Source organism: Podarcis pityusensis (assembly GCF_964106645.2).
Source record: "Podarcis pityusensis genome assembly, chromosome: 1".
Lineage (NCBI taxonomy): Eukaryota > Metazoa > Chordata > Lepidosauria > Squamata > Lacertidae > Podarcis > Podarcis pityusensis.
Window position 1 is genome coordinate 119,013,682 of NC_138028.1, and position 14,107 is coordinate 119,027,788.

The following is a 14,107-nucleotide window of genomic DNA, read 5'->3' on the forward strand; positions in this document are numbered from 1 at the left end:
TCCAACATTTCTCTGAGGAAAATAGGGACACCCTATTCAATAATAATAACAATAATAATTTTATTATTTATACCTCACCCATTTGACTGGGTTGCCCCAGCCACTCTGGGCAGCTCCCCTAAATAAATAAATTTTATTTATATCCCGCCCTCCCCAGCCGAAGCCGGGCTCAGAGCAGCTAACAACAATAAAAGTAACACAGCATTCTAAAATCAATTCATTCTAAAATCAATTCAAAATCAAATTAATGGCAACCACTGGGCTAGAGTTCTATGAGGATTACCAAAGGAGGGGGTCAGACTGTGCCTTGGCCAAAGGCCCTGCGGAAAGATGTCAAGTCCCGCAGGGCCCTAGTCTCTTGTGACCAGATCGGGGCCACAGCCGAAAAAGCCCTGGCTCTGGTTGAGGCCAGCCTAACCTCCCTGTGGCCCGGGACCTCCAAGATGTTTTTGTTTGAAGATCGTAAGGTCCTCCATGGGACATACCAGGAGAGGCGGTCCCGTAGGTATGAGGGTCCTAGGCCGTATAGGGCTTTAAAGGTTAAAACCAGCACCTTAAACCTGATTCTGTACTCCACCGGGAGCCAGTGCAGCTGGTATAGCACCGGGTGAATGTGATCCCGTGGCAAGGACCCCGTAAAGGGTCTCACTGCGGCATTCTGCACCTGCTGAATAAAACATTAAACATTAAAAAAACCTTCCCTATGCAGGTGTGCCTTCAGATGTCTTCTAAAAGTTATCACCTTGGCTGGGGGGGGGGTCACATAACTCCATACCCACTGACATTTCTCCACTGAAAATAGGGACAGCCTGTGGGTTAAACCACAGAGCCTAGGACTTGCCAATCAGAAGGTTGGCGGTTCGAATCACCGCAATGGGGTGAGCTCCCGTTGCTCGGTCCCTGCTCCTGCCAACCTAGCAGTTCGAAAGCATGTCAAAGTGCAAGTAGATAAATAGGTACCGCTCCGACGGGAAGGTAAACGGCGTTTCCGTGCACTGCTCTGGTTCACCAGAAGCGGCTTAGTCATGCTGGCCAAATGACCCGGAAGCTGTACGCCGGCTCCCTTGGCCAATAAAGCGAGATGAGCGCCGCAACCCCAGTGTCGGCCATGACTAGACTTAATGGTCAGGGGTCCCTTTACCTTTACCTACCATACCCTCCAACGTTTCTCCAATGAAAAGTGTCCTAAGGAAAAGAGGGACATTCCGGCATCAAATCAGAAACAGGGATGGCTTCTGTAAATCTGGGATTGTCCTTGGAAAATAGAGAGACATTCCTATTCCTAAATATGAATAAGCAATCCTATTCATATTTAGCCACAAGCAAATCCCACTATATTCAAGACTACTTACCCCCCCCCCCGTTAAGTGTGCACACTTACTAGGGAGTAAGCTACACTGAGCACTATACTATGTACTTGTGACTAAGCATTCATAGTAAAGCGCCACCCGCATTCATAGGACTGCACTATTAAGCAGGTGACTGTTCACTGCCACACTGAGCATCGCAAGTAAGAAGAAAGTATTGCAGAACTCAAAGCAACTTCCTTCTAAGAAGGGTGCATAAGATCACTGAAAGTCTCCCCAAAGTTTCATGGGACTTGCATGCCTAACAATCCTATACATGACTAGCCAGACAGAGGTCCTATTCAATTCAATGGGAGGTACTCCTGAGTAAGTGTGTACAGGATCACAGCCTTTGTCTTTCTGGATTGCACCCACTGGATGCAAGCCGCCAGGCCAGCTGCTCCAACCTAACAAATGGAGATGGTACAGCAATTTTATCTGGTTAATTGCTTCCATTATTTTTAATGAATAGAAACCAACAGATGCTATCATTTTCACTACCCAGTAAAACCTCTATACTATTTTCTTTCAGGAGTTAGGGCATTTCTCAGTATCCTTTTGCTTATTACTTTACCTCTCGGTCTTTCAGACACAAAAGCACATGATCCCTTAAGCCACTACTACGTTGCGGGTGGGTAAAAAAGCAGAGTTTAAAAATCAAATCTTATAATTTCAGCCACTTTTCCATAGCCTTGGAAAAGCAAGACAGTATAAAGCTATAAAGTATAAAGTATACATCTTTTATAAAGATGTATTACGCTGGTAATGCTTTATTAACCACTGCTACAATGCATACAATTCATCTTTCATTATTTATATTTTTAATGTGCATAAACAATAGTTACAGCAAATAAGTAGAATATAGTAGTTTTCAAAGTGTCAATCCTAAAATTATGACTGTCTATTAAGAGATGGGATAGCCCTACATGATAATTATTGGTTAAGAGCTGTAGTGTGTTGGTAGTCAGTGAAGTACAAAGAACTGGTTTCTACAATCCTTTAAACAATATGTGAAGTCCATGTGATTGCAGTAAATAAAACACATTCCGCTGTAGTCTCTAATTTTTCCGCAAACTAATAAGAGTAAAATACATTTAGTTTGTTATTCCTAGACAATTTGCGCTCACCAAAAGAGCATTTACATTTGATAGACAGATTATTATTTAATCATTTTATAGATTGTGTACACATCCATAAACAAATTATTGTAAAATGCCATGTACCGCAATTGTCCTTTTCTTCGGTCCATAATCATTGCTTCTACCTATGAAATGGCCCAGCTTATGCCAATTAGGAAAGGTTAATTATAAACACTGTCAAGAAAGTCTTCCTCAGACATATTAGATATGAATTATTATAGACTAACCAAAAGGAGGAGGATCAATAACTGCAGGAAGTAGACATTTTACTTGTGATTTTCACATTATGGTACCAGGAAAGGTTCTATGATTATAAGGGAAAATTTGGAGTGAACTTTAGAAAATTATTTTTTTAATGGTACTTTAAAGGTAGGGGTGTTAACACTGGAATTAGCTTAGATCTGAGTGAAAAGGCAAATCTGAATCTACAAGAAGCATACCTTTGTGGGAATAAATGCGACATTATCAAAATTACAGAAGTAAGTGCCACTGAGCTCCACAGAATTCATGTTCAGGGCATGTGTGCTGAGGCCTACAGCTTTAGAAACATGTCATCTGGTCTTAGGGTAAAATGTTCCAATGCCAGAACACAAAGCATCAGTCACAAGGGGAAAGACTAGCAGAAGGAACTAATGGCACGAGGAGAAGGAGCTTACAAACTGCCAATGGCCCTGTAATGCAGAGAGAATATTTTGTTTCCATGGCAAAAGTGGGCTGTAGGGCAACTAATATATACTTGATTTAAAAAGAAGGAAGATCTAAAAGCTGGGGGTAAGAATCAGAGCCAACCGCCTTGAACAGGGGTCAGCAAACTTTTTCAGCAGGGGGCCGGTCCACTGTCCCTCAGACCTTGTGGGGGGCAGGACTATATTTCAGAAAAAAAATATGAACGAATTCTTGTGCCCCACAAATAACCCAGAGATGCATTTTAAATAAAAGGACACATTCTACCCATGTAGAAACACGCTGATTCCCAGACCGTCCATGGATTTAGAAGGCGACTGGGCTAGAACTGGCCGCCGGGTCTTGGTTTGCTTACCCATGGTCTTGAATGATACAGGGTGCTGCCTTAGAAGCAGTAGTGGCTCAAGCCATTTATTATTATTATTAATAATAATAATAATAATACACTGCCCTATACTCGGAGGTCTCAGGGCGGTCACAGAATAAAATCAAGATATAAAACCACGAAATACATAATAAAAACAAAAACAACCCAAAATCCCCCACCACAAAAAACACATTTTAAAAGGGCATAGGATGTAAATCAGATCAACCAAAGGCCTGGTTAAAAAGGAACATTTTCCCCTGGTATAATGAAGGCACCAGGCGAACTTCCCTGGGGAGAGCATTCCGCAGACGGGGAGCCACTGCAGAGAAGGCCCCGTTCTCATGTTGCCACCCTTTGAACCTCTTGAGAAGGGGGCACACAAAGGAGGAGCTCAGAAGATGATCTCAGGGTCTGGGTAGGTTCATATGGGAAGAGGTGGTCCTTGAGGTATTGCGGTCCTGAGCCATTTATTTGCACCATTATATGCATAAAATCAGGCACTAGGGCTCTAGCAGCCCTTTCAAGTGTCCCTATTTTCGAGGGACAGACCCAGATTTACAGAAGCCATCCCAGTTTCTGATTTGATCCCAGAATATCCCTCTTTTCCTTAGGACATCCCTGTTTTCATTGAAAAATGTATTGTCGGACGTTCCTATTTTCTTCAGATACTTGTTGAAGGATACGGACTTATGGGACTCCCAAGCCAAGGAGATAAGTAACTATACAACCTTTAGAAGACATCTGAAGGCAGCAATGTATAGGGATTTTAAAAAAAAATGTTTGATGTGTCATCATGTTTTTATATATGTTGGAAGCTGCCTTAAGGAGCGACACTAGTGGCGTTCCACTTTGGGGAATGAGTTACTCTGGGAGTCATGACAGGCAAGAACATTATTTTCTCAAAGGCTTTTTTTAATGCTTGTATTCTATTCTACTGTATTCTATTTTATTGCAGCTGCATTGTAAGCCACCTTGTGGAGATAACTGGACCCAAAAAAAGCAGAATATGCACCTTTAATGTGGATAAATAAATGGATGTAGCAAAGTGTTTCCTGAAACAGAAGGGACTTTCAAAAGTACTTTTGTAACATGGCTCTGCTGGTTTGTTTGTTTGTTTTAAAAAAAGGGGGGCGGGTAAACAGTCCCATGAGACATGTCCAAGCTGTAGTTCTGTGGGCTCCAGACAGCAGCAAGGATCCAAAAAGGTATTTTAGGTTGTGTGACTTCTCAAACATTGGAAGGAATCAAACACAACTGCAGAAGAGCATACAAAAAAAGCAGCTGCAAAAATTGGTGCTCTGGAGTGCCTCAGGGGGGAAATCAAGGCACATTTAATAGTTATTTGGACAATTTATATACTGCTTAATTGCAGTCATCTCTAAGCAATGAACAAGTCACTCAATCCAGTGCAATAAAGGTTAGAAAAAAACACAAAACCTCCAGTTAACACTAAAATAATGGAGTTCTGTTGTAATGCCTGCTGAAATAAGGGCGGAAAGTCTTCAGTAGGTGCTGGGGGGGTTTAGCAAGGGGAAATATTCATATCGCTTCTCCTTCATGCAAAGTTTGTTTGTGGCTTGTCCATTATGCAACTTTTGTTGTGTTGGTACAGTGTTCAAAAGCGAGTAATCGGAAGATAAGGAGTCCGTCAAAAGAAACTGGAAACCATAGTCCTGACAGCTCCTTTTGTGCATGTTGACTCCTCTGACTTTGAACAGAAGACCCCTTATGCCATCTCACAGGCTGCTTATGAAATTGCCCTTCAGTTGGAACCAGGGTGGGGAGCCACTGGTCTAGGAGCTGAATGTAGCTCCCAGACCTCTCTGACTGGCCCTTGGAACTTTCCCCAGGCTATGCCCCTCACAACTGTAACCCCTCTTACCTAGGAGTAAGTCCCATTGAATTCAACAGGACTAACCTATGAGTAGACATGGCTAGGACTGCACTGTTGGCCGCTCTTAGGACAAACAGCATAATTCCCACAACTGCATACAGGAATGCCCTGATGGATAGTTTTGGTTTAGAAAGGTAAGATTTTGAGCAAAGATATTGTGGGGAAGGGAGAATACGTAAGCTTTCCTTCACCTCCTATTTTTCCATACTAAATCTTCCCACTAAGCTGTTCCATGGGACGTGGGTGGTGTTGTGGTCTAAACCACAGAGCCTAGGGCTTGCTGATCGGAAGGTCGGCGGTTCAAATCCCTGCGACGGGGTGAGCTCCCATTGCTCGTTCCCTGCTCCTGCCAACCTAGCAGTTTGAAAGCACGTCAGAGTGCAAGTAGATAAATAGGTACCGCTCTGGCGGGAAGGTAAATGGTGTTTCTGTGCGCTGCTCTGGTTTCGCCAGAAGTGGCTTAGTCATGCTGGCCACATGACCCGGAAAAACTGTCTGTGGACAAACGTCGGCTCCCTCGGCCAGTAAAGAGAGATGAGCACTGCAACCCCAGAGTCGTTCGCAATTGGACTTAACTGTCAGGGGTCCTTTACCTTTTTAAGCTGTTCCATGCCCACCTAATTCAATAATTCTAGATGCATGTTTCCTCAGTTGATGCATCATTTCATATTTTGGCATCTAACGTGTAGTTTGCCTGTGATTGTCAACATGGAAGACTTGAGGATTAGGCCTATATGTATTTTGAACAGCAAAAGTCACTTGTAGTTAAATGGGTGACATTACAATGCTTAGTTTAGGGTTGTGCAGAATGCAGTACGTTATATTTTATTAAAACCCCCACAAACTAATACTTATTACAGTATAAAGATCAAAATATCTAAATCCACATCTATCTAAACTATCAAACATGAACTGACTTCAGAGGTTAAAGTGTACAACCTGTGCCAACGTTAAATTAAATAAATTTTATGGGGAGGAAGCAAGGGATGGTGTCCAACTAAGTCTGAGTAGAACCATTAAAATTAATGGACTTAATTATATGAGTCTACCCTGAGTATGGCTAATGTTCAATATCATCCTAGTAATGATCACTGCAAAATTTGGAAACTCTGAATGGTTATGCAATTTTTTCTTAAGTATTGCAAAATCTGCCTAACTTGATGGGTGGTCACTGCGTCCATAAGGCAAAAATGACAAAAAAAAAAACCAAAAAACCCTCAAAGGAGTCTAATGGACTACAAACATGACAGAGGCACCAACAGATGGAATAAAGCTGAAATCACCATTAGAATCAAGGAAGTACCCATTGTACAAAAATTTACAATTAAACTTGAAGCTTCCAAAAACCCAGGAAGTTTAAAAACATATATGTTATTTAAAAGATTAAAATTTAGGACTTACATGCATAATAAAGATATAACAGCCAAAATCAATTTAATGAGTTGTAAAGGAAAGGAGGTTATGAAATATTGACAAAACCCAATTATTTTCTCTTTTGATAACTGTGTATATTCCTATTTATGCTTTGAGCATAAACTGGTTCTTACAAGGTTCATTTTCAAACCAAGATTCATACCACAAAAATGGAACGCCCGTATTTAGATCAATGGCTATATTGGATATCTATATATCTATATACACAGTGGGATCCACAACTCAGATAAGTGAAAGGATTGGGTTTTAAACTTAAGTCTTAAGGGAAAACCAAGCAATTTGAGTTAAGGGAGCTGCGAGTCAGGTTGTGCAAAGCCAAAGAATTGGGCTATAAACTTAAGTCTCGAGGGAAATCCAAGCATTTTGGATTAACTGAGCCGCAGATCAAGTTGCGTATTTGTGAGCAAAGGGGTTCAGGGCTCTTATGCCACAAATGGAACACAATACTACCTTCAGGGATTTTAATAAATGTAGGGAATACGGCAAGCAAAAGAGTTGCTGTCCAAATAGACTGACATACACAGGCCAATGTAGCCTCTAATGACAGAGTAAGATAATGACAGGCCCCACTCAAAATCAGCAGGAAGAGGGAGATCAATCTTGGCAGAGTGAAGGAAAAATGCTGGCTTTCTTCATGTTAGCTCATCTCATACATATCTGTCTTCAGCTGCTGCCCAGTACTGTGGTGCTCTGCATTAACTACACAGTGGATCAATAACAATTACACCTTCTCAAAAACATGACACATAGCAGGATTGGGCTGACATTTCACTTAGGCCAACATTGATCTCAGTGCATCTGATTCCAGCCCTAAATTCAAGTCAGGCCTGGGTCTAGTTGGAATAAACACAGAGGGTGTGTGTGTGTGGGGAAAACAAAAGAGGAAACCAGCTGCTTGGCTTCGATGTAAAACGGCACATTTACCCCGTGTACGCTACATTTGCAATCTACTATTCTTCCTGTTGCTACTAGAAATTCTGAAAGTTGATCAAAGGCTATTAAAAAAACAGCAACCCCAAAAACACGGATTACTCACCGTGACATCAATGTTGATAATATCACCATCTTGGAGAGGGCGGCTTAAGCATCGTCATAGGAGGGCAGAAAAAACAACAACACATAATGGTGATAGGCAGTTCTCAATAAGGAAATATAAGAACGCACACACGAACATGCACATAATCACATATACACCTAAACAAACATAAGAGGAGCGAACATCATTGAGCAGAACAGGGAGGAGGTAGATGGAATCGCCACTTTTGGTCTTTAAGCTCCCACCGGTTCAAAAGAATCCCAAACAAATAAATGGGATAATATATCATAATATAAAATAATATAAAAGGCAAGAAATGAAAATTATAACCATCATTGTCTTATCACAATTACAAGACTGATGGTTGGCACCTTTTACTTTGTGAAGAGGCAATATTAATTAATAATTAGCTATATATTGGTGTATAATCTTTTTTTTTTTAATCCACCTTTAGGTAATATAATTTTTCTTTTGAGTGATTTTCTCTCTCTTGGATGATAACGCCCCATAGCCTGCTGGGAAGAGATGGCAAAGCACTAATCATTGTTTTTATTACTGCACACCTTCCTTATGTGCCAACATCATTTTCTTACAGCATGACAACCAGCTGTATTAAGACTTTTTTTTTTGGTAGCATTCAATAAAACTGCTGCGGGCACTGGGTGCAATTCACCAAGCGTGGCTGCTGTGAAATCTCTATTAAGGAAGAAGCTTCCGTACAGACCCATTGAATTGGGTGGATTTAAAGCATCGTGCATTTATATTGTATAAAATATAAAAAGAAATACACAATGTACTAGCAAAATATTTCTGCAATGGGAGGGAAAAGAAACAAGAACTCGGAGTACCTGTCAGGAATCCCATGGCACACCACGTTGTTGACTGAGGTACAAACGGATTTTGGAAAATTTCCATAGCCCAGAGGTGATGGGTAGGCATCTTGCCTGATTATTTCATGGTGAACCAAGCAATCTATTTCTTCTGTAGTCATGCCAACCTGAAAGATTGCGATTTAAAATTTGCGATGAATTAAGTGCCTAGTGGGCCCTGCATATGGAACACGATAAAAGGAATGCTTTTAACGAGAAACTAGAGCTACCACACAGCTTGTGCCTCTGACAAAAATTAGCTTCCATGAAGAACGGTTCAATACCAGGCACCTGTTATGGGAGGCACTTGGTCACTTCCAGAAGAAAAGCAAACAGGTAGCTCGGGATTTTGGACCCTCAGGAAAGACTGCTCTCTAACAGCTAGCCCAGTGGCCACAGGGACATTGAAACATAAGGAAGTTGCTTTGTACTGAGCATTTATCTACGTACCTTACCATCGTTGACACAGACTGTTAGTATCTCTCCAGGGTTTCAGCCCTACCAGGAGATAACGGGACCTGGAACTGGGACCTTTTGTATGCCAATTAGCTTCTGGGCCCAATTAAAAGTGCTGGTTTTGACCTATTAAGCCTTTAACTGCTCAGCTATTATGTCAAGGATCCCCATATAAACTGTCCCAGACTCTGCTTTCATCACCTTAGGCCCTTCTTTGTGTGGCACCTCCACAAGGCCCAGAGGGCAGCAACATGAGAACGGGCCTTTTCTGTGGTGGCTCCCCGTTTGTGGAATGCTCTCCCCAGGGAGGTTCGCCTGCCGCCCTTATTATATATTTTTAGGCGCCAGGCAAAAACATTCCTCTTCAACCATGCCCTTGGCTGATTAATATCCTACAGCCTTTTAAATGTATCTGTGGGAAGGAGGGGGTGGTTATTGTTTTGGTATAACTATTTATTTATGTCTTATCTTGTATTTTCCCCTCTGTGAACAACTCTGAGATCTCTTGATGAAGGGTAGTATATACATTTAATAATAGTAATAATAAAAGATATACACTGCTCTACCACAGAATTATGGTCCGCGGGTGGCACTGTGGGTTAAACCACAGAGCCTAGGACTTGCCGATCAGAAGGACGGCGGTTCAAATCCCTGCGATGGGGTGAGCTCCTGTTGCTCGGTCCCTGCTCCTGCCAACCTAGCAGTTTGAAAGCATGTCAAAGTGCAAGTAGATAAATAGGTACCACACCAGCGGGAAGGTAAACGGCGTTTCCGTGCACTGCTCTGGTTTGCAAGAAGCGGCTTTGTCATGCTGGCCACATGACCCGGAAGCTGTACGCCGGCTCCCTCGGCCAGTAAAGCGAGATGAGCGCTGCAACCCCAGAGTCGGCCACGACTGGACCTAATGGTCAGGGGTCCCTTTACCTTTACCACAGAATTATGGTCCTGGAGCACTCTTTGACTTGGTCTGTATTTGTAGCAGAATGCCCAAGTAGTAACATGGGTGAGAGTAATTTATACTTCAGGTAGTGGAGTTCATTTATGAATCCTACTCTAAATAAATCAGTCCTCAGGTAGCTTGCTAGGTTGGAACCTGTATTACAGTTATGTTTCACTTACAAAAGAGGTGCTTATGTAGGGAACTTTCAAAAGTGGTATTCTCCCACCAGTAGCCATCTGAAACAGTACAGGCTATTCTGCCATATGTGTTGGCTGGCATCCGTCTGTCTCGGGAGACAATGGAGGAGAGCACCTTTGGGGATGAGGTCAAGCTGTTGGAAGGTTGCAGCGCCTGTTGTGGCTGTAGAGGCAAGTTTAGCTGAAGGCATCCGGTTGTACTGCTGCGGATGCACCATGGCGTTTCTTCTCTCTCATTTCTCCACTGGTCGCTGCTACGGATACACAACTTGACTGCCTGTCTCCAGGCACTGTGGTCGTCTGCAAGGAACTCCCGCATGGCAGGGCTGATGTTGCCTGCCTTCAGGTCAACTTTGCAGACATCTTTGCGGTGCAGAGTTGGTCTGCCAATTGGCCTGGTGAAGGAAGCCAGCTTCCTCCCAGGAGCACATCCTGCCATCTTCCATTCTGTGGACGTGATCAAGCCAGCGTGGATTTCACTGAGACAGGAGTGCGAACATGCTGGGAGCGTGGGCTTGGGAGAGCACATCTTTGTTTGGAGTTCTGTCCTGCCGTGTGGTACCCAAAATTCTCCTGACGCAGTGCATGTGGAAGGCATTGAGGCATGGCTCCTGATGGTTGTAAGTTGCCCACGACTCACTTCCATAAAGTGAAGTGATACATAGATCATAGAATCATAGAATCATAGAGTTGGAAGAGACCACAAGGGCCATCGAGTCCAACCCCCTGCCAAGCAGTTAACACCATCAGAGCACTCCTGACATATGGTTGTCAAGCCTCTGCTTAAAGACCTTCAAAGAAGGAGACTCCACCACACTCCTTGGCAGCAAATTCCACTGTCGAACAGCTCTTACTGTCAGGAAGTTCTTCCTAATGTTTAGGTGGAATCTTCTTTCTTGTAGTTTGGATCCATTGCTCCGTGTCCGCTTCTCTGGAGCAGCAGAAAACAACCTTTCTCCCTCCTCTATGTGACATCCTTTTATATATTTGAACATGGCTATCATATCACCCCTTAACCTCCTCTTCTCCAGGCTAAACATGCCCAGCTCCCTTAGCCGTTCCTCATAAGGCATCGTTTCCAGGCCTTTGACCATTCTGGTTGCCCTCCTCTGGACACGTTCCAGTTTGTCAGTGTCCTTCTTGAACTGTGGTGCCCAGAACTGGACACAGTACTCCAGGTGAGGTCTGACCAGAGCAGAATACAGTGGCACTATTACTTCCCTTGATCTAGATGCTATACTCCTACTGATGCAGCCCAGAATTGCATTGGCTTTTTTAGCTGCCGCGTCACACTGTTGGCTCATGTCAAGTTTGTGGTCAACCAAGACTCCTAGATCCTTTTCACATGTACTGATACCATCTGAAGAGGTACAGCCTAATCTTCCACATGTGCAGACCAGACCTTAATCTGGAAGAAATTGTGCAAACTGAGGATTCTCTCACTTGACCTCTGTTCTTCCTGGAAGGTCCTTATAAAGTGAGAATGGCAGCATTGACGGCAGCAAGAATATTATTGGCACAAAAATGGAAGCAAGAAGAATTACCGACAAAAGAAGAATAGAGGATGAAATTGATGGACTATGCAGAATTGGATAAACTAACCGAAAGAATTCGCAACTTGCGGGACCAGAGATTCACAGAAGACTGGTGTAAATTTACGGACTATTTGAAAAGTAATTGTGATGACCAGATTACGTTTGTAGGTTTGCAAGAAGTTTTGTGAGGTAAATTATCTGAATTATTGCAAAAATGGCTAAAGAGGTGGATTGTGAGTTAAGATAATTAAAGGCAATAGGAATTTAAGAAATGCAGAAGAAATGATAAAAATGGTGGATCATCAGAGGTGCTGACGGAAGTCCAAAAAGATTGTATAAGATGTGAAGTTCTGTGGAATGTATAATAAGTGGTATGTTGAAATTAATAAAAATTATATATATATTAAAAAAGAGAATGGCAGCATTGTGGGGTTGACGGGTGCTTTGCTGGTCTTGGGGTCCCAGCTAATTCCCAACAATGCCACCATCTTGGGAGCCACCCCCCAACACTGGCTAAATTTCATCCTTACCACAAATGTACCCTTTGCCTTTCCAGGCCACTTCCACGCATCTGCTGAAGTAGATTCCTTGGTGCAGGGTCCTGCGTTTTTGTTACGTTACTCTATAAAATGCCATGTATACACTGATAGTGCTATATAAATAATGAACCGCAATATGGCATTTGCATTCTCCTGGAGAACCATTTTCTCCTCAACAGCTTTAGACAAAAGAATTTCCTGTTCCAAACTTCTCTCTACAATCAAAATTATTTTCCTCTGTATATGCTAGCACCACATTCAGAATTGCCATGCCACTTTAATATTTCTATTCATACTTGGAAACAGCTTGTATAGCAATGTAAGCAGCCCTGACTACAATACAATTTAAACCTGTATTAGCATTTTCATTTTGACACCCCAGTTTCAGACACCTATCATTTCCAGAAACTTCCATTTTTCTGGCTTGGATTTTCCAGATTCTGTTTTATACTGGAGCTGATTATTTCCAGTAAGAATTTGAGAGGAAGAAGAAGAACAAGAAGAAAGCTCTGGACCATTTTTGAATATGAGTAAAGTGGAGGAAAATATACACTTTAAATATTATCATTACAACTCTTTTCCCCAGAACAGAACCAGCTGTGAAATGGCGAGGGTTGAAAGTTGAAATTTGGTAGGAAAACCTCCCTCATTGTCAAGAAGTGCCTTTGAGTGTTCCTGTGAAAATTGGTTGTGATTTGAATGAGCTATAAGCCTATGAATACGACACTTTAGCAGAGGCACTATGATAGGTATAAACTTTCAGTCCCTTACTTTGGTTTCTAGCCATACGCAGCAGCTCTCGATACAGCAAAAAGATTTAGGAAATCAGGTCATGCCATAACTGTGCATGGATTCCTTCTTCCATGTGAAATGGACATAACAGTTGAGGTTTGGGAGTTACAATGATGTATGTGGGAGCACATCAGGTGCTGCAATGGGTTTAAGCCATTCAAGGAATTCTGTTCTTTCACTCTGGATAGAATTCCACCACCGCGGAAGATGGGCAATGACCTCACTGCCTTTGGGCAGAGAGGCAAGCTATAAATAAATGAGACAGACATACTTTGTCTTCACTGACGTACAGCACTGAAAACTCATGACCCAACGAGGGCTGTTGTGATTTTAACAACAGGCAGTTCAGCAGGTTCAGTTTCTATCCCAACACTGCAGGGTTTGAGATGTGGACCTAGGAAACCAGGGGTCCATCTGCAATATACATTTAAAGCAGTATCGTGACACTTGAACCCATCATGGTTTCCCCTCAAGACTCCTGGGAACTGCAGTTTGTTAAGGGTATTATTGAGAGGTGCTGGGAGACACCAATTCACCTCAGAAAACCACAATTTTCTGAGTGGTTTAACGGCCATTCCCTATTTCCAGGGAACTCTAGGATTTGTGGCTCTGTCGGGGGGGGGGAGGTCTCCTAACTCTCAGCACCTTTAACAAACTGCATTGATTCCTGAGGGGAGGCCAAGCTCCTATTTCAATCTCTATCTGTTTCCTCTTTGCTTTGTTTTCCCTATAAACTTTCCCCAGTTGCTATTTGGCAGTATGTTTTTATGAGGCTGAAGGGGCAATTTTCAACAAAAAAAGAGAAGTGTAGGGGAAGGTTTGTCCACCTTCCTTTTCTTTTTCCTTTACAGAAGAGCTTTCCAAACTTTTCAGGTTGGT

At 42.5% G+C, this 14,107-nt stretch overlaps 1 protein-coding gene across 8 annotated transcripts in view; it reads right to left on the reverse strand.

Annotated features, from left to right (window-relative positions):
• Positions 1–14,107, reverse strand: part of METAP1D (methionyl aminopeptidase type 1D, mitochondrial) — a 100,605-nt gene that overhangs the window by 29,745 nt on the left and 56,753 nt on the right. For 7 of the 8 annotated variants that reach the window (XM_080972565.1, XM_080972563.1, XM_080972562.1 and 4 more), the window contains 2 exons: positions 8,749–8,897; positions 7,901–7,943 (listed from right to left, as the gene is read on the reverse strand). In XM_080972565.1, coding sequence (XP_080828691.1) covers positions 7,901–7,943; positions 8,749–8,897 — 192 coding nt within the window. Of the gene's footprint in view, positions 1–7,900; positions 7,944–8,748; positions 8,898–9,219; positions 9,560–14,107 lie in introns of those variants that run through there. The other variant, XM_080972569.1, reaches the window with a different exon arrangement.